The following is an 18,946-nucleotide window of genomic DNA, read 5'->3' on the forward strand; positions in this document are numbered from 1 at the left end:
GGCCAGAAAATGACAGTACGGTGGGAGACGTGCGTTTTCAAGCTGTGACTGGATGCTGGTAAAAGGTGTCTCAGAGGAAGTTTTGAAGGATGAGTAAGAGTTTGCTGGTGAGAGAAGAGATGATCTTGGGGCAGGACCAACTCTTTGTTAGTGAGAAGAGAGGTAACATCCAACCATGAATGGAACTGAATTAGCCTGGAAGTCTGGTTAAAATAGTCAAGGTCGTTTAGAAGGAACGTGTTAATTGTGCCTGGAACTGGTGACTTAGGCCGCTTTTCCTCACTGATTAAAAATGAAATAAAAGGTGGGGGGGCGCCTGGGTGGCTCAGTCGGTTAAGCGACCGACTTTGGCTCAGGTCATGATCTCGCAGTTTGTGAGTTTGAGCCCCGCGTCGGGCTCCATGCTGACAGCTCAGAGCCTGGAGCCTGCTTCCGATTCTGTGTCTCCCCCTCTCTCTACCCCTCCCCTGCTCATGCTCTTTGTCTCTTGGTCTCTCAATAATAAATAAACATTAAAAAAAATTTTTTTAATGAAATAAAAGGTTATTCAATAATTTCTTTAAACAGAAAATAGTACAAACTGAGCAGTTAACTTTTAACACTGGATTACCAAATATCGAACCACGTGGAACTCTAAGTCTACTTTGGTACTAGCATTTCAATTGTATTTTCTAAAATACCGCTTTATTTAGACATCTTCACGGTCAGCAGTTTTCAAAAGGAGTTACGGTAAACTTGAAAGTATTTGGCAAATGGGCATCATTTTGAAAAGAAGATAGCATTTAAGCATGAGTGTAAAATAGTTTAGAATTAATAACTTGCCACTCAAGTCACTTTTTAAAAGGAGTTCCGAGGTTTCATTACGAATAGTGGCAGTGATCCATTGTGGCAAAAATATCTCTTTATTATTATTGTTATTTAATTATTTAACCTATGTTTCTTCCTACTTCTGTGACACAATGTTAATTTATAAGCTGCTCCTTTTTCAGCTTTTGGGGGGAAATTGCTCGTACGAGCCCTGTGTCAAGTCGCTCTAGTGCTCACCTCATTTGTGGGATTTTGTTACGAAAAAGCAAAGAGAAGGACATCTATAGTTTGTCGCCATTAATTGCCTAGCATTTAGATAGATATTAGCACAGGAGTCTATTAATTAACTTGATAGTAAAAACTATTGGAATGTAGGTTGATACAAATTATTCTGTTTTAAAGGAGAATACTAGTGCAGCCTTGGGTTATGTTTGAATTTTGAATCTCCTCCTTTGGTCTTGCTTACCCTCTCTGCAGTTGTCTTAGGCTTTGAACCATTGCTAGGGGGGATTTCCTTTTAAGTTTAAAGAGCTCGTGAGCACCTAAGGAGAAAACTTTTAAGTTGCTTTGAGGTCTGAGCAAGGCCCAGTCCTAGACTGATTTCTTTTTTTTAAATTTTTTTTATTTTTTATGTTTATTTATTTCTGAGACAGAGACAGAGCATGAGTGGGGGAGGGGCAGAGAGAGAGGGACACAGAATCGGAAGCAGGCTCCAGGCTCCGGGCTGTCAGCACAGAGCTTGATGCGGGGCTTGAACTCATGAACCGTGAGATCATGACCTGAGCCGAAGTCGGATGCTTAACCAACAGCCACCCAGGTGGCCCTAAAAATATTTTTAAAATATTTTTTTCTTTCAGTTACCAGAATCAAAGGAAAATAAAACTGGGACATTAGGGATTATATAGTAGTAACAGTATTTTTTAAAAAGATGTTTATTTATTTTGAGAGAGAAAGAGAGCGGCAGAGAGAGAATCCCTTGCTGTTGGCGTGGAGCCCAAAGCGAGGCTCCATCTCATGAACCGCAAGATCGTGACCTGAGCTTGAGCCACCCAGGTGCCCCAATAATAACAATATTTTTAATACTCACCTTACCTTAGAAAGGTGATGGAAGGTTCCTCCTGAGAAGAACAACCCAGAAAGCAGTTGGCTTGGAGTGTGGGGGTAGCCTGGTCCCGGTTTCAGGCTCGTTCATATGCTGTCAGGCATCTCCTTACCAGACCATGGGGCATGTTTAGAAATGTGCGGAAGATCGAATCAGATGGCCGTGACCGTCTGCAGTACTGAGAGAAGAGGAAAATACTACGTCACTTAAGAGACACTGTATTAAAAGCTGAAGAAAAACTTCAACCACATTAAGAGCAGGATTTAGTCTAAATATCAGGTAATTCCATGCCCTTTCCTGTGTTTCTAACTCATGAACTTTCCAAGTTCCTTTCCTCCCCTTCCTTTCTTTTCCTTCTGTCCTTATCTCCATCAGTTCCTCTAATAGACACGGAGTTACGGGATTGAACTAGATGTCCTGGCCCTTGGCTGCACTGGGGACGTGGTCTCTGGTTCTCTGCCCCAGTCACGCGTTCTCAGCTGGTGGAGGAGGAAGCCTGTCCCTTCATAGACTGGGACATTGTGTAGACCTCTCACATGCACCTGCGTGAGGCCCTTCCCCTTTCTGTCTGATACCCCTCCTCTGTCGGGAGTCAGGGATGAGGTTGAGGATAGAAAAGGATGTGCAACTAAAGTGTTGTCAAGGCTCATTCTATTTTTTACACAGTCATCTTTCCTTGAATTTAATTCTGACGTGAGGGAGACTGGGGAATTTTTCTTTCTTGGGTCTTTTCTATTCTTTCTTTTTCTTTTCTTTTCTTCTTCTTCTTTTTTTTTTTTTTTGGCTACTCTCAGCTGCCTTTTTGTCTATCAGTGCCCATTTCAGTTTGTTAAAGTACAGAGAATAAACTACAACATAACTTATATATGGCATTAAAGTTCTTCCTTCATTAATTTCTTTGATTTAACAAATCTTAGAGTAATAGGCTCTCTGTATATTGTGTTCCAGAAGATGAGTATCTGCAGATGTTTGAAATGATAGGGTTACTTTTACAATTTACTACGGTGGGCAACAACCGCCTTTGTACAGCCACGGTTTTCTACAGTGAAAAACAGGGGATTATCTGCATCAGAATCAACTGGTGGGGCACCTGGGTGGCTCATTCGGTTGAGTGTCTGACTTCGGCTCAGGTCAGGATCTCACAGTTTGTGGGTTCAAGCCCCACACTGGGCTGTTGCTGTCAGCGCACAGCCCACTTCGATCCTCTGTCCCCCCCACTCTCTCTCTGCCCCTCCCCTGCTCTCACGCTCTTGCTCGCTCGCTCTCAAAAATAAGTAAACATTAAAAAAAGTCACCTGGTGTATTGCTCAGTTCTCTCTTTAAAACTGTTCTCGGGGTGCGTGGGTGGGTCAGTTGATTAAGTGTCCGACTTCAGCTCGGGTCACGATCTCAGTTCGTGGGTTCCAGCCCCACGTCGGGCTCTGTGCTGACAGCTCAGAGCCCGGAGCCTGCTTCAGATTCTGTGTCTCCCTCTCTCTCTGCCCCTCCCCTACTTGCGCTCTCTTTTGCTCAATAATGAATAAACATTTTAAAGAACCTGTTGTCTTTGGGGAACCTAGGAATCTGCATTTAACGTTATAGCCTATTCTGATGCATCCTAATGTTTGAGCACCATTGGAGAGCAGAAATACCAGCCACTGCTTTCCAATCTTTTATTTTTGCATGGCCCACGGATATTATTTCATTTTTTATTAACAACCCTGAGAGATCATATAGCAAGCAAGTTTTCCCTGAATGTGGTAGGGCTTGGGTTTGATCTCAATTTGACTTTAATCTAAGGGCTCACTATCTCCTTTACTACTGTTGATATATAATAGAGCTACATTTTGCTCCCCAGGTAGGCTGATATTCATGCCTTAAGGCCATAGGTGTGGGGCATTCCATTTGTTAACCCAGTGTTTTTCAAGTGCATTGTGCATTGGAATGCCCTGGAAGGCTTGTTAAAACACAGGTTGTTGAACCCTACTACCAGAGTTTCTGCTTCTTCAGTCTGGAGTGTGGCCTCATAATTTTCATTTCTGACAAGTTCCCACATGATGCTTCTGTTGCTACTGACCCAGGGACTGTCCTCGGAGAACAACTGTGTAAACTCAGTAGTTCAGAGTTGTTCGGGAATAGTCCCCGGGCCCAGCACATTCAGAGGGTCCTCCCTCTCTTTACTGGGACCCAAGGATTCTCCAGCTCTGTGGTTAATATCCTGCACAGCAGGGGACTCCAAGACCCTGGCCCCCACCATTTTACCACTTGGCAAGTATTTGGAATATCATCTTTGCTTTAGAGCAGTGGTTCTCAACCTTAGCTTCCTCTATAGAAAGGCAGTGGGAGGATTATCCTCAGAATGTCCTTGGGAATTCGAGGTGTTTGTTTTATTTTATTTTTTTAAGATTTTATTTATTTAAGTAATCTCCATGCCCAACATGGGGCTTGAACTTAAAACTCTTGAGATCAGGGGCGCCTGGGTGGCGCAGTCGGTTAAGCGTCCGACTTCAGCCAGGTCACTATCTCATGGTCCGTGAGTTCGAGCCCCGCGTCGGGCTCTGGGCTGATGGCTCAGAGCCTGGAGCCTGCTTCCGATTCTGTGTCTCCCTCTCTCTCTGCCCCTCCCCCGTTCATGCTCTGTCTCTCTCTGTCTCAAAAATAAATAAAACGTTAAAAAAAATGAAAAAAAAAAACAAAAACAAAAAACTCTTGAGATCAAGAGTCATGTGCTCTTCCAACAGAGCCAGCTGGGTGCCCCAAGGTTTGCTTTAATGTAAATGGCTTAAGAAATAAATTTTGCTTTAATAAATTTTACTATAATTTCAATGTAATTGATGGTAATCCTAAATTTCTGCTGTTTTCTTTTTCCTCTTTTTTTCAAAAAAGAAATTTAGTTGACTCTTTAAAGGTAAAATTTTTCCTATAGTCACTAACAATACTTACCTGGAATATATATTTTTAAAATTATCAGGGAACCTCTGAAAAATTCAGATGATTTTGTTATTTCTTAGAGAAGGAGCATATGAATTCTGTTTACTTTTCATTGAAGATTAGTAAAGGTGATAGGAAGGGGACTCTACAAATGACAACTGGAATGGGGGAAGAGAATTAAGTTCATAGACCAAATGAATGATCCATTTTACTTCTTTTTAAAGGTTATTAAAGTAATACATGCTCATGGTAAAAAAAATTCAACAGAATCCTTTTTGCTTCTTGAGTTTTCAAAGTGTTACCGGTACAATGCAAAACAACAGCCACAAAGTCCTCTAGAGCTGACTCTTGTTGTCTTTTGTTATGTTTTTTCTGTTACTTTTTCTTTTTTTTTTAATATGTATTTATTTATTTTTGAGGGAGAGAGATACGGAGGGGCAGAGAGAGAAGCCCAAGCGGGCTCTGCGTGGTCAGCACAGAGCCTGACACAGGGTTCCAACCATGAGATCATGACCTGAGCTGAAGTCAGGAGTCGGATGCTTAGTTGACTGAGCCACCCAGGCACCCCACTTTTTGTTTGTTTTCTAGCCTTCTTTCTTTTTTGCCCTTTGGTAGTTTTAGCTTTTAGTCCAAAGGCATTTCAGGGAGAACTTTTTAAAAGTGATTCCCTGTACAGCTTTAGGGATGAGCTGGCAAGACAGGCATGAGGCAGGATCTTTCTGGCACCTTCCTTTGCTCTTTGGCGAAAACAAACTCTACCTGTTTATACAGCATATGGGTTTCATAAATTCTGTTTCAGCAGGTTGTGATCATGCCGTTTGCGTCCCTCATGCTATTCCTTTAATTAAAGCCTGTGTCTGACAATGCAAGGTGTCCCGATCAGAGAACTTTTTAGACTAGAGGCAACCTAAGGTTTATTGCATATACAATTTGGACACAAACTGTATTTGGGAATTTTTAGTAATTAGGCTTTTATTTCAGTTAACTTAGATAAAGATTGTAGCTACTCTGGTTTTAAATCTTTATGAAATTATGTTCTCATTACTGGCGAGTCCCATTTTTGATATTATTATCCCTCTTAGTTTTTTAGGCTTTAGCTTTTTGGAGGGTCCTTGAGAATCTGGTGAAAGCTAGGGATCCTCTTCCCAGAAAAATACATACACCACACAAAATCCGTCTTAGGGGAGTTTTCAAATCCCTTTCCCTCCAGCTTGATAACTCGGGCCCTAAATGTGAGTTGCAGCCCCGAATGTCCAGGTCTCTGGCTCGTGTGCCTGGAGCGGTCAGCTCTCTGGCCCAGGGAGGAAGGGGTTTGGGATTTGGCAGTAGGAGTCAGCGGTCAGAGAGGATGTGAGGCCCGTGCCAACTCTGCTTCTTTCCAAAGTGGATGGTGACCTTTTTGAGCTGCTCCTGTGGTCACAGTAATAGGACCATTCCTGACAGCAGGATAGGTAAGGGCTGGATAGACTCATGTTCTACCTATTTTCCAACCATCAAGGCATGGTAAACCAGCTCTTGTTAATGACACAGCAAAATTTTCCACCAAGGATACTGCTAGGTGATGGCATAATACTCTAAAACCCACAATGTAGCAATTTCTTAATTATCAAGCTTTAATGAAAATACTACATTGTCTTTAGTCAACAGTTCTTACTTTGCAAGCTAATTTGGGCAGTGCATTAAAGATGGAGATTCCTGAACCCCAGCCTCAGGTTGAGAACTAGCAGCTATGGGGTGGCGTCCAGAAAATAGCCCTTGTGGGAGGAGCAGGGTGGGAGTGCAGTTAAATGTGAGGACTCTGGGGAAGGAATATGTTGGTTCCCAACCCACTTCTACCGCTTGCTAACTGATTGACCGTAGGCATGTTCCTCAAGCTCTGTGCCTCAGTTTCTTCCTCTCTAAAATAGTACTTCTTTCATGAGGTTTATGTCAGACGGAAAGACCCTTTTTTTTCGATGAATGAAGCACTTAGTGTCTGGCAAATAGTAAATCTCGAATAATTGTTACTGCTGTTGTCCTCATCACCATCAGTGCGATTGTCACAAAGTAAAGCCCCCGCGGTTCCATGAAAACTTTGCTTCTCCTTCTTCAGTGTGGTTTTAAAGAATATAAATAACAATGGCTAACGTTTATTGAGCCTTAAATGTACCAGGCACAGTGCTAATTGCTTAAAGGTAGCCTCTCCTTTAATTGTTAATACAGCTCTTGGAGGTAAGTCCTCGTGTCTTGGTTTTGTGGATAAGGAAGGTAATTCTTTAGGTAATAAGTTAAAGAGCTCGAGTTCTCTTTTAATCCTTGCGCGCGCGTGTGTGTGTGTGTGTGTGTGTGTGTAACAAAAAGCATGACTGGACGTTCACTGTGTCTCCTTTGGCTTTGTGATTTTTTAAAATATATTAGTCTATTAAAAATCTTAATTATTTTAGTCCGTAGCTGTTGAGTATCTTCCTATTTCTCTTTGGTATTTTAGGAAATGCCATTTTAGCCACATTCCCCTTTGCATTCTGGGTCCCCTGTTAGTTTAGAAAGAAGTTCTGGCGAAAACCGAGAGAAGGCCAGAAGTTCTCCCAAAGTCTTACATGCCAGAGGACATGGCCTCCAGGATTCCGGCTTAAGTAGAGTAGGGAGGCAGCTGCTCTTATTGGCCATGTTCCCTCTGTTCTCCAGTCCATTCAGAGCTCCCCTTTCCTGCAAGCCCAGGGGCTACCCCAGCCTCAGGTACACGGGGGTCTTGTGCCAGGCGGCGTCCTCCTCAACAGCAGGCTACAACGGTGGTGTTGATGCTGCTGTCAGTGATGATGAGACACATCAGTAAGAAAATATAAAGTCGCTTGTATAGGCCTGTCCTTTTCCCAGAATGGTTTAAAGTTTCGGAAATAGTTATGCCTTTGAATTGGTAGAAAACGCGCAGCATTCTGAATCTAGCCGGATCTATACTCAATCAGTGTGTGTGGCACATTCCAGGTTATGTGGCTTTACTTACCTGAAGTTGAGAATCTGCCTACGGAATCAGTAGCAGTCAAAAACCATGTGAGCTTTGGTCATGTGATTTTTAAATCTGCTATCAAAGATTTTTGGAGCAAGGGTTAAAGGTCGATGCAGGGGAAAGTACTGGTATGGACTTAAGAGAATTAACGTGACTTACCAGTATCCTAAACAGATACCAATTGTCACGGGTGTGAAACGTCCTCTCAGCCCTTAGTCCCAGAGCACTGCACAGCTCGTGTACATGAGCCCGGTGTCAAGGGCACGTTGTACCCTTAGCCTTCCCAGGTTAGCTCAATCCAATATTGATGTTTCTAGAATGGGAAACTGAACCGAAAAATTTGTTCAGGGTCACACAGCTAGTGAATAGTCTAGAAGTTGGAATTTGATCTTGGGTTTCTTTGACTTGAAGGTTCATGATCTTTGGAGGGGTTTGTGGCTGGAAAAGTCGTGTTGGAGGCTGGACCAAAATAAGGGTCAGAGTGTCAGTTTGGGGCCAGGGGTGCAGCTGGAGCTGAGATCAGGACAGCTTGATCAAGGGATGAAACTGAGAAAGGCTCACCAAGTCAGCAATCTGGGCAGGTTTGACCTTGGAGAGCTAGGGAAGACGAAACTGGTGAGGTTAATTTGGTTAAGATTATGGAGGGATTAAAAGATAGCTAAGGGTTAGGATTAAGTGGTACAGCAAACAGGTTAAAATGGAGGGGGGTTAAGAAAGAGTAAATGATCTATGTTTGATGGGTTTTCTTGGGAGAAGTTCTTGTAGTCTTGAAGGTGGATGCCCCACAGATGGTCTTTAATGCCATTCACTCTATTTTCATTTAAATGGAAAATATAAACATAAACAGGAGTAGACAGGAGCACTGTGCACCCATTGCTCAGGTTTTAAGAGTTGTACGTCCAGTCTCTTTGTACCTGTACTCTCTTCCCTCACCTCCCAACCCCCACCCTCAGTGTTATTTTGAAGTAAGTCCCAGATAGTGTGTTGTTTAATCTGTAAATATTTCAGTATGTATCTCTGAAAGATAAAGGCCTTTAAAAAGGAAACATCAACATAATACAGTTATCACATTTAAAATGCAAATTTTCATACCAATTATCCAGTTTTCCTGTAGCCTCACAAATGGAATAAAGGTTTAATTTACGTTGTAGGATAGTTTGAATAAAGATCTAAGGTCCAGTCTTAGAGTTGGTTGATATAGTCTCATCTCTAGGATTTTCCTCCGTCTCCATCTCTCTTCCCCTCTCTCCTTGTAACTATTGCAACTCATTTGTTGAAGAAAGTAGGTCATATGTCTAGTAGAGGTTCCTACAGTTTGAGATTTGCTGATTGATTCGCTATGGTTTAGCATGTTCTTTGGTCCTTTTTATTTCCTATAAATTGGTGGTTAGATAGGCTTTATCAAACTCATTATCATTTTTTTTTTTTGGCAAGAATATTTCATTACTGGTTTGTTCATTAAGGAAGTATAGAATGTCTTGATTTTTCTTTCTTTTTTGATGGCACCACTGATGCTTACCATAGTTTTTTTCCTCTCTCTCTCTCAATTGTTATTATTATTGTTTTTACTGCATTCAAGACTGCCAGTGACAAACAACAAAATGTGTTTTGTAGCACATTCTACCAGGCAGTGTAGCTGTTACCATGATAAATATTCTTGGGCATGAGCCCAAGTTTTGTTCGGTTTTAGGTATTTGTCCTCCTAGATTTATTTTTGTATTGCTGTGTCTAATTCTAAGCGTAAGCTTGTCAGAGCCGTTCAGTCAATCATTCATTCACCAGCCCCTTCCTGAGTACCTGTCTGCACGTGGCACTGGGAACCCAGGAGGAAGTAAGAGGGCAGTTCACGAGATACACAAACAAATGGTTAAAATGAAGCATTGTAAATTCTTCAGGAGGAGTACATCTGAAGAGGGTCGTTGTTTGGGGGCATGCTGGAGTTCATTTTTAGCAGGCTCTTGAGGACAGCCAGATGCTTTGCAGATCCAGAAAGAAAGGCACCCCTCCGGGACCAGGACGGACTGAAGAGCTGCACGTGCAGACACGTGGCATCCTGAGAGCTCGGGAACAGTCGAGGGGGTGAGGGGGTGAGGTGCGGGCTTGCCGGGGGAAGACCCAGCTGAAGCTGGGTGCCAGCTGGAGGGTGTTTGCCGAACTCTCCTGTGCCAGACCAAAGACCGCGGGCTTCGTTCTGTAGGCACTGAGGCCTTTTCCAAGCAATAGGGTGCCACGAGCATTTGAATTTTAGCCAAGTCAGTTCTGGTGGCGTAGTCGGCCACAGGCCATCATATAAAGCGGCTCAAGTACAGGGCCTGGCAGTCGGTGGGGGAAGACTAAGACTGTGGCCTTGACAGTGACTCGATGGGTCTGAAGCTTTCGGATAGTGAAAGATATGAAAAGGTATGTGGGATGGCTCTGAGAAGTCCCCTGTAGATGGGGCGGTGACCGGACAGAGGACCATCAGGTTGGAGGACGAAGAGGAGAGTCCTTTCCCGACGTGATGTGTGGAAGGGACTTTACCCTCAAGTAGAGATATTCATAGTGCAGTTAAAATATGTGGGACTTGAAGTAGAGGAATTGTCACCCCAAGGGATCAGCGTGGAGTAGCTGGGGTAAAGATCCGAGCGACGCCAGTTTTCGGAGGGGCCGAACTGGCCGAGGAGCTTTACGCGAACATAATGCGAGAAGGCGGCATGGGTCTCTTTCTGTCTTTCCTGTCGACCTGTGGACTTTATTCCATGGTCATGGTAGAGAGAATAAGTAGTCTTAGATTCAAATTTGCGGAAGTTTTAAATTTTAATATTTATTCACAGTATTGTAATTGAGTATTTTGGAAGTATCCCACATATAAAATTTGCAAGGTTCATAATTTTTGAAAGGGGAGTTTAGGAGAATATATGGAATACCTTAAAAAAGTTAAAATTATATTAAATACTTAGTATGTGATAGCGTGTGAGGTTTCCAGTGGCCTCCGGAGGACGCTTAGGAAAGAAATGATTTGTCCATGACATGGAGACACTATCCAGTGCTTAGATGTTAGCTGTGCAAGTCACTTAAGGTTTTGTTTCCTCCTGGTAAAAACAAGATGGTGGAAGGGACTATCTCGGGGGTTTATTGTAAAGGTGGGCAGCACACAGAACCTGTCACAGAGCCCTGCCTGCAAATGTCAGCTGTCTTTGTACTTCCTTCAGCGTGTTCCTGGGTTGGCGGAGGGGGTGATCGTGAACACCCATTATGAAGTGGGTGTTTTATAGCCTTATATTGCTTTCTTTTGGGAAAGGATATGTTAAATTTTTTTACCTATACGCTAAAACTTAGGGAGGTCAATGGCATGCTAAGTTTCTTGATCCGAGTCGTGATTTCGTGTGACTGGTAACCCTGTGTGGCCATCAGACGTGCACCCTGTGGAGGAGCCCCAGTCCTTCTTCCCTCCCATGACAGTGTCTTATATGCCATTTCTTTTCCCCGTTAGCAGTTGGAATTGATGGTGGCAGTTCCAAAAGCAGGGAGAAAAAAGGAGCAGGAAACTTATTCTGACCTAGATGTTGCAGGACGTTACGATACCATTCAAATCCTGTCATCTCACTCTGGATTATTGCAGTAGTAGTAAGTGGCCATCTTTGTTCTTGGTAACACACCTGGACTTCATGCGATTATTGGAGAAATCTTCCTTAAGTCTCCCAAAGTCACCATGGTTTCTAGACCGGTTTCCACTGGCTCCTGGCCTCATCCTCCCCCACCCTGTATACCATTTGTCGGTGTGTGTAGGACCCTTCACCCCGTCTACTTCTCCATCTTCCTTTGGTTTCTATTCTACATGCTCTTGGGTTTTTGTTCTCCTTTGTGTTACTGTCTCCCAGTCCTCCTACCACTCCCCCTGCCCCTGCTCTCCTGCTTTTTATAATGGCTTTAGGCATATCGAGAGTTAAGATCAACATTTTTAGTGAAGCTTCATTCTGTTCCAAAACGATGGCCTTGAATGTAGACCGAGAGTCCCTTTGTTAAGAGCACTTTGTTAGATTCTGTCAAAAATTTAAAGGTACCAACCGTCTGGCAGAAATGCTCCTCGTGCAGATTTATGCCACAGAAATACTTCACACGAAGATGAACGCACATGGATTTTATCATTGTGTTGTATGAGGTGGGGAAAGATTGGGAGCAACCTAACTGTCCATCGGTAGGGGACTGCTTAAATAAGTCACAGTTCTGACAAATAATGCGGTACTCTGTAGCAGGACACAAAGAATAGACATTTAGGTGCAGATATGGAATGAGCTGTATGGTCTATTGTTAAGGGACCAAAAACATGCTGTGTATAGGAGAAACAAAGGAGAAAGGATTTAAGTTCACATTTACACTTGGTAATGCATTGAGTGGTTGTGGAAGGATAACCTTGTGGAGGGCATCCTGTGGAGGAGACAGTCATTCTTTTCATTGTTTATCACCTTGTATCTTTTGAACTCATACCATGGGAATATTTTCCCTTTTTTATTTTTTTAAAGAGTCCTTGACATTTTATTCTACATTTTCTTTCAAGTCTTGTGTTGCCATTAGTACTTAATTCATTTCATCATAAAAGAAGACAGGAGCACTTGGGCTCTTGGCCTCTACGGGACACCCACGTGATAGTTGTGATCTTATCCTTCCTTACAATGTAAGTGGGACACGAGTGTTTTGTACCTGCTCGTGCTTCACACTGTAAGATGTTAAGTACCCAGCAAAAGGAGTGTTGTCTCCTGGGCATTCAGCAGACGCCTACCACGTCTGTTAAATACCTAGGTGAACACTTGTGGAACAGATGCGTGCGTGCCCCTACCCGCAAGCTCTTTTCACAAACCTTTGTTGTTTCCTGAGTCAGTCTCCTTTTTACCTTCGACTCTTTGACTCATAACATAAAGAGGGTTAAAACCAGAATCCATCAATGGGTAAAAGTTTGTGGGTGTGACGAAGAAAAATAATATTGATAAAGAACTCTGAAAGGGTAAACCACATTCCGCACATGTGGTTCTTTTGCATTGCAGAATTATTAGAGTGAGATAACTCTTTTAAATGGCCATGGCCTTGCATATGCACGGCAGATGAATGCAGAATAATATGTGTGTAAACTAGCGTGCACGGGTTCAGATTTGTAAATAACCAGAGATGGCAGTGATGTGTTAAAAATGTGGGGCGCCTGGGTGGCTCAGTCGGTTAAGTGTCCGACTTCTGCCCAGGTCATGATCTCACAGTCTGTGGGTTCGAGCCCCGCATCTAGTTCTGTGCTGACAGCTCAGAGCTTGGAGCCTCCTTTGGATTCTGTGTCTCCCTCTCTCTCTGCCCCTCCCCTGCTCGTGCTCTAGTCTCTCTCTCTCAAAAAAAGTAAACATTAAAAAAAGTTTTTTTAAATGTAAGGTTGTATCTTGTCATTTGTTTATAAAATGTAATGCTGAATACATTATTTCCTGATACTGACATTGCCCTCTTATATTGTCTATTAAATTACTCATTACTACTACTCTTCTTGAGGTGAAAATAAGTACATACTAGAAAATAAATATAGCTCTGAAGGGGAAAAAGCTCAGGTTTGTTATGGAATATAGCCTTTCTATCTTTATTAAAGCTGCCAAATGTAGACTTTATAGTCCCAGGCTGATTTATATACAGATGATGATTGTTTTAGGTTAAACCTTGGTACCTTTTCTGGATGTTTCCTCAGTTAAATTAATCCTTATGTTTCAACACAAATTGAGGCAGAACAAGTTCCCATTTCAGCCATTCTCACTAAATTTTGTTTCAGTTTTATTTCCAACTGAATTTAATAATTGAAAGCCTCTTGTGGTTAGGAATAGTGTTTGAGACTTTGGTGGGATCTAATTATTTTGAACTTTTAAAGCCTTAAAAAGTGAAATGCAAGGCCATAGTAAAATTTTCTGATAGCTTTCCTAGTCTATTAGTTCAGTGCTGCTTATTTTAGAGGGGACAGTATCGAAATTGAAATGTGTATTCATTACCGCTGTAATGGTCTCTTTCAACTCTTTTAAAAATCAGTTCATTTAGCTACAAAGAGAAAATAAAAAAAATTTAAAAGGCTAATAAGCATAGGGCATGTGAGCCTGTTCCTGTTTCTTAACTGAAGTTTACTAAAAAAAAAGAAAAAAGTGTCTGAGCACTGCCCATAAAGTGTGTGTGCGCACACGCGTGTATTTGAGGAACTGGGGGGGGGGGGTCTGCTCATTTGTTTGCCCATTGTGAGGCTGTCCAGCACCTTTGTGGGGTTTTTTGTAACAGGGTGAAGGCCCTGAATGGAGGCCTTGTGCCCCACTTGATTTGAAATCCTTGCTGTTCATCTAAAGGCGCCTGCAGGGCACCCAGTGGGATGTCTGTGTGACAAGTGGAGGTCTGGGGTCCGGAAGAGCCGGTGCTGGGGGCAGGGGGGTGGGCAGCGAGAGCGGTAATAATCTTTCAGCCTTGGCTTTTGTCCCCCACAGCCCAATTGTTCCCCTCTGCTGGCAGCCAGATTGAAGAGACCCTTTTGGGTGTCCTGGATGGCATGTGCTCACTGAGGCCTCACCTCACTGTTACCAGATTAAAACCTGGACAACTGGGATTTAACTCTCTTACAAAAGCATAGTACTGACTGGGCATAATGCATTCCTTTTAGAGGTTAGATATTTTGATTAATTGTGTGTGTGTGCGCGTGTGCGTGTGTGTGTGTGCGTGTGTGTGTGTGTGTGTGTGTGTGTGTAGATTTATTTAAAGGACAGAAGGGTTGCTTGGGCAATGCTGTATTGTAGGCATGCTCTTACCACAGAGCCTGTTTAAAACCAGTGCTTGGCTACTTAAATCTGGTTTGTACAGTTTGTATACTTTGTAGTACTAGCTATTGGTCCAAAGTTTCTTGGCTTAAGAAACCATGTAATTTTAAGCGTATACTGTGTGAGAAAGGGGTGGGGCAGCAGAAGCTTTTTATAGGGTTTCAACTAATAAACATTAATTTTTAAAGTAGTATTTTGAGGATTTAACAGGAGAAGTAGAAGTTGTATGTAATGTTTCTTTAATACGAACACTGACAGGGAAAGGGAGAGAATTTTACTTTTAAGTGGTATTTTCCATTCTTTTTTCCCTGTCCCATCAGAAACTGGTTTTTCAGCTTTCAGCGCCAATTAAGACATGCTGTAATAAGTATTTCTCATTCTGTGCTGCTGTTTGCCTTGGGGTGCAAATGGTGGTAGGATGTTTAGTAGCTGAGTAGACATAGTTAAACAGCTCGAGATTGGGTGTACAGTGAGTTTGGTGTGGCGTGGTATTTGGTTTCTACAATAGTATTTCAGTAGAACACTGAAACCATGCTGAATACCTCCTGGAAAAGTGTTCAACAGGATGCCAGAAAGGCCATGTTAATGATAAGTTTCTCAGACCTCAGCAGGTTTTCTGGGTGTGTTTTGTTTCCCTACTGCTGTTTTATTCTTGATGGTGCTTCTCTGGAAACTATGCCACGTGAACATATGGAATTCTGTACATGAGCGTTTATTGGTTTTGTAGAAACCCCAGGATACCGTGAGCTTAATAATGGTGTTGTTTTGTGGGTTATTGAGAGGACGTACTAAAAGTCCGTTGATAATAAAGTGTTCATTAATTATATTAACATTTTCAAGGTAACGCTAAAGGCAGCTCAGCTCAAATCAGAATTAAACAATAACACGAACTTTTGGTTTGCTCTGGTTTAAAGAGAGTTTGGTCGTAGCTTACCTCCTTCTCCATCTTTTACTGACTGTTACCTTCCTGCAAAACTCAAATATGGCGTATGGTCATGATAAATTTAGTTGTGTGTGTATATATACATATATGTATACACACACGTATATGTATCATAGGTGTATATAATGTTTTTTGCTCTTGACGATTCACTGCTTTGTCATTTGCTTTTACTTTTGATAAAGTTACATGATAGCTAGAACATATTTCTGTGTCTGCTTAAATGTAATGTAAATTGATAGTTTGCGATAAGCCTTTGCTTCATTTTGGTTACAACTTCATTGAGATATTTATGAAGTGCTTTATATTTGTGTTTGTTTAGGACATGTCTCAGGAAGGCTATGGAACTAGGTCTCAACCTCCTTTGGCTCCTGGAAAACCTAACCACGAAGACTTGAACTTAATACAACAAGAAAGACCATCAAGTTTACCAGTAAGACATTAATGTGCTGATTTAGAAATGTAATGAGTTAAAGATTTTTAAAAAGACCTGTTACTTTTGCTTGTTCTACTTTATATTAAGACTCAGGGGAGAACTTTCTAGATGTCAGATGTATTTGTGGTTTATTAATTTTTTTAGGGCTTTATTCTGGATAGGTCTCTTTCATCTGGAAGTATCTCTGGGTCCATTTGCAAGGTTTATTACTCAGCTGATGGGTTTTGTGGCAGAAAGGTGTTTCTCTTGTACAGTTGTGCTTTGCCTAGCCTGTTGCTTTCTGTAGTGATACAGAACAGAGGTGTCTGTACAAGAGTTAAACGTGAAGAAATTCCCACTTGGCAAATGATCACAGATGATGAACGAGATAAAGCATCCAGTGGTAGCATCCCAGCTTCTGGGGCTAGATGTAATGAGAAATCACCCAATCCTTTTCTACCCAAAAGAAAGCATTTTAGTTTAAATTTGGAAAAGGCAGACTTTATTTCCACCAGCAAATACAGTATGGGGATGGAGATATATATTGATTAGGGTAGTGGCCAGATTATAGGGAATCGTTGATGCCTGTAAAGAACTTGTTTTTTTGTTTTGTTTTGTTTTGTTTTGTTTTTAATGGACGATAGCCTAATTCAAATGAGGTTTTCCTTATAAACTAAAAGAGTACATCTGTGCAAATCAGTTTTTATATTTCTTTTTTATTAAAATATTTTGATTTGAAGAATTATTATTGCTTCATTTTTGTTAAGTTTCATTTAAGATGGGAGTTCAGGCTAGCCAGGATTTTAATTTGAATTTCCAATGTTTTACATTAAGTAATATTATATTACTTGTAAGCGTTCGAGGACTAGCATTTGTAATCAGCGTTCTACATGACATTTGCCATGCATGCTCTACCCGTCTTTAAGTCATGTGCAGCCTTAGAGAAGAAGGTAAGTGCTGGCCACAGGGTGTAGAGTATCTCTGAAGCCGATGAACATGTTTTTGACGTAATGTCTTAGCTTTTACATCCGTGATGGGAGGTGGGTGAAATCGGTTGTGGTCATCTTCTAGTCGACGCCGGGGTGCTCACTGTCTAGTTACTAGGTTTTCGAAAGAAGGAGAGGTGATGGGTTCTGTGTCTTGCGTTGTAAGCTTTTCTTCTTTAGCGGACGCCTGAGCTTGGTGAGCATGTACGCGTGTGTACGCATGCAGGGGAGCAGCGCTGACAAACGTAATGTTTGCTGGATATTTGGAAATTAGCTTGCGGTTTTCGGAAATTTCAGTGGACTCACGGGAAGCAGATGGACAACGAATTCCACTTTTTTCCCTCCCCCAGCTTTTTATTGTTTTTAGAGAAGCCCAGCTTCGTAGGGGTGCCCCTGGCTGGTGATGTGATGTGTGCTGTGCTGCAGGTTGGAAAGGCTGCTATAAATCGATACAGATTTTTTTTACGTAGTTAGAAGAACAGTTGGTGGCGTGCTGCTTTCTTTGTATCCACTGGAACTTCGGAGTCGTTCACTAGGCTCTGCTGCTTTTTGTGGCTCTGCACGGAAAGGGGGTGTCAACGCTCAGCTGGCTCTGCAGCACCGTTAGGGAGGGAATGAAATGCCGAAGTCCCAGAAAACCCGATGGAAGAGTCGCGCTTTGGGACGGTGCTTTTTAAGCTGAGTGTTGAAAAGGGGGCTGACAGCATTTCGGGAAGTGAACCGATCTGTTCATCAATAGTTCCAAGTTTTTCTGAATTGTTCTATTTGAATACTTTTAATGACTTGCTTTCTTCCTCCATCTTTTCCGTGTCTAATTTGTAAGAGGATTTACAGTTAGTTGTTTATGACACAAATTTTCTTACGTGCTAACAAAAAGAGAGAGAGAGAGAGAGAGAGAGAGAGAGAAAGAAATGCCCCGTTTGGTATTTTCTTTCAGTTTTTGTAACTAACTCACAGGTAAATAAGATGCTGATTGATGCAATAACATTTCACTAAGCTTTTTTTTAGAGAACAAACTTTCCTGGTTTTGTGGCGAGTATATGGAAGTGTCAGTTACTGAATGAAGGACAAACCATAGATCAGCTGGTGTACCTAGCCACCACCCTCCCGCACCTGCTGCCAACCTGTCAAAACGAAAATTGGCTCTATTTAAATGGATTTTAGCATGCCACTTTTCTTTTAACAGGCATCGTTTGTGTAGAAAGTTTGTGTACAGGCTTGACTAACGCGTGTTTAGCTATGTTATACACAATTAAGGTCATCACAGTTTGGGGGCAAGATTTGTTGGTATTCTCCATGGCTCTAATATCATGTATTTTTAGTATTACCTCTTTTAAGTAGTTTAGTTCTCCCACTTGGCTAAGTTGATACTGTAGGTACCATGAAACTATATTGTGATTATATCTGAATTTGCTGTTGGGTAATTTGTAGATTTATGCTGCATTTTTGATTCATGTGTCAGTGATACAAATCTTGTCTTTTAAAGGCAACCCATCGTATGTGTAACCTGTAGCTTATAATTTGGAACTAAGTTGTGGGTCTTCCCTTTACATTTTAAAAAATGTGGTATAGGATTCTACCGTATGATTGTTCAGTCTTCGATTATTATATATGTGACTATTAAGAAGGAACTTCTCCAGTAGTCCTTTCTTAATCTTTCTGATTATATTGGGATAGATTTTGTAATATTTTCTGTACGTGTGATCTTTTCTTTAGCATGTTTGTTATGCAGTTCAGTTTCCAATATGAGAAACCAAGGTATTTCCAGTATCCTTATGCTAGATCTGTAATTTGATATCTCAGTAAGTTGTCCTCCCACCGTTGTTTGAACTGGTATCTGTCTGTATTTGCATGTCATTAAATTCTTGGTGATCTTCAGGAGCTAACGCAGTTATGTTTTCCAGCTGACTTAGATCCTGAGATCATCCACGGTAAAGCAAATACCTCATAAATTAATACTTGTCCTCTTGTTGTCTTGGGGCCATGACCAGTGATATTTACTTATCACT

The 18,946-nt window shown here is 41.8% G+C and overlaps 1 protein-coding gene across 9 annotated transcripts in view; it reads left to right on the top strand.

Annotated features, from left to right (window-relative positions):
* Positions 1-18,946, top strand: part of ARID1B (AT-rich interaction domain 1B) — a 450,840-nt gene that overhangs the window by 151,275 nt on the left and 280,619 nt on the right. For all 9 annotated transcript variants that reach the window (XM_047858467.1, XM_047858473.1, XM_047858469.1 and 6 more), the window contains exon 4: positions 15,859-15,969. In XM_047858467.1, the coding sequence (XP_047714423.1) occupies positions 15,859-15,969 (111 nt within the window). The remainder of the gene's footprint in view (positions 1-15,858; positions 15,970-18,946) is intronic.

The sequence above is a fragment of the Prionailurus viverrinus genome, chromosome B2 (genome assembly GCF_022837055.1).
Source record: "Prionailurus viverrinus isolate Anna chromosome B2, UM_Priviv_1.0, whole genome shotgun sequence".
Taxonomy (NCBI): domain Eukaryota; kingdom Metazoa; phylum Chordata; class Mammalia; order Carnivora; family Felidae; genus Prionailurus; species Prionailurus viverrinus.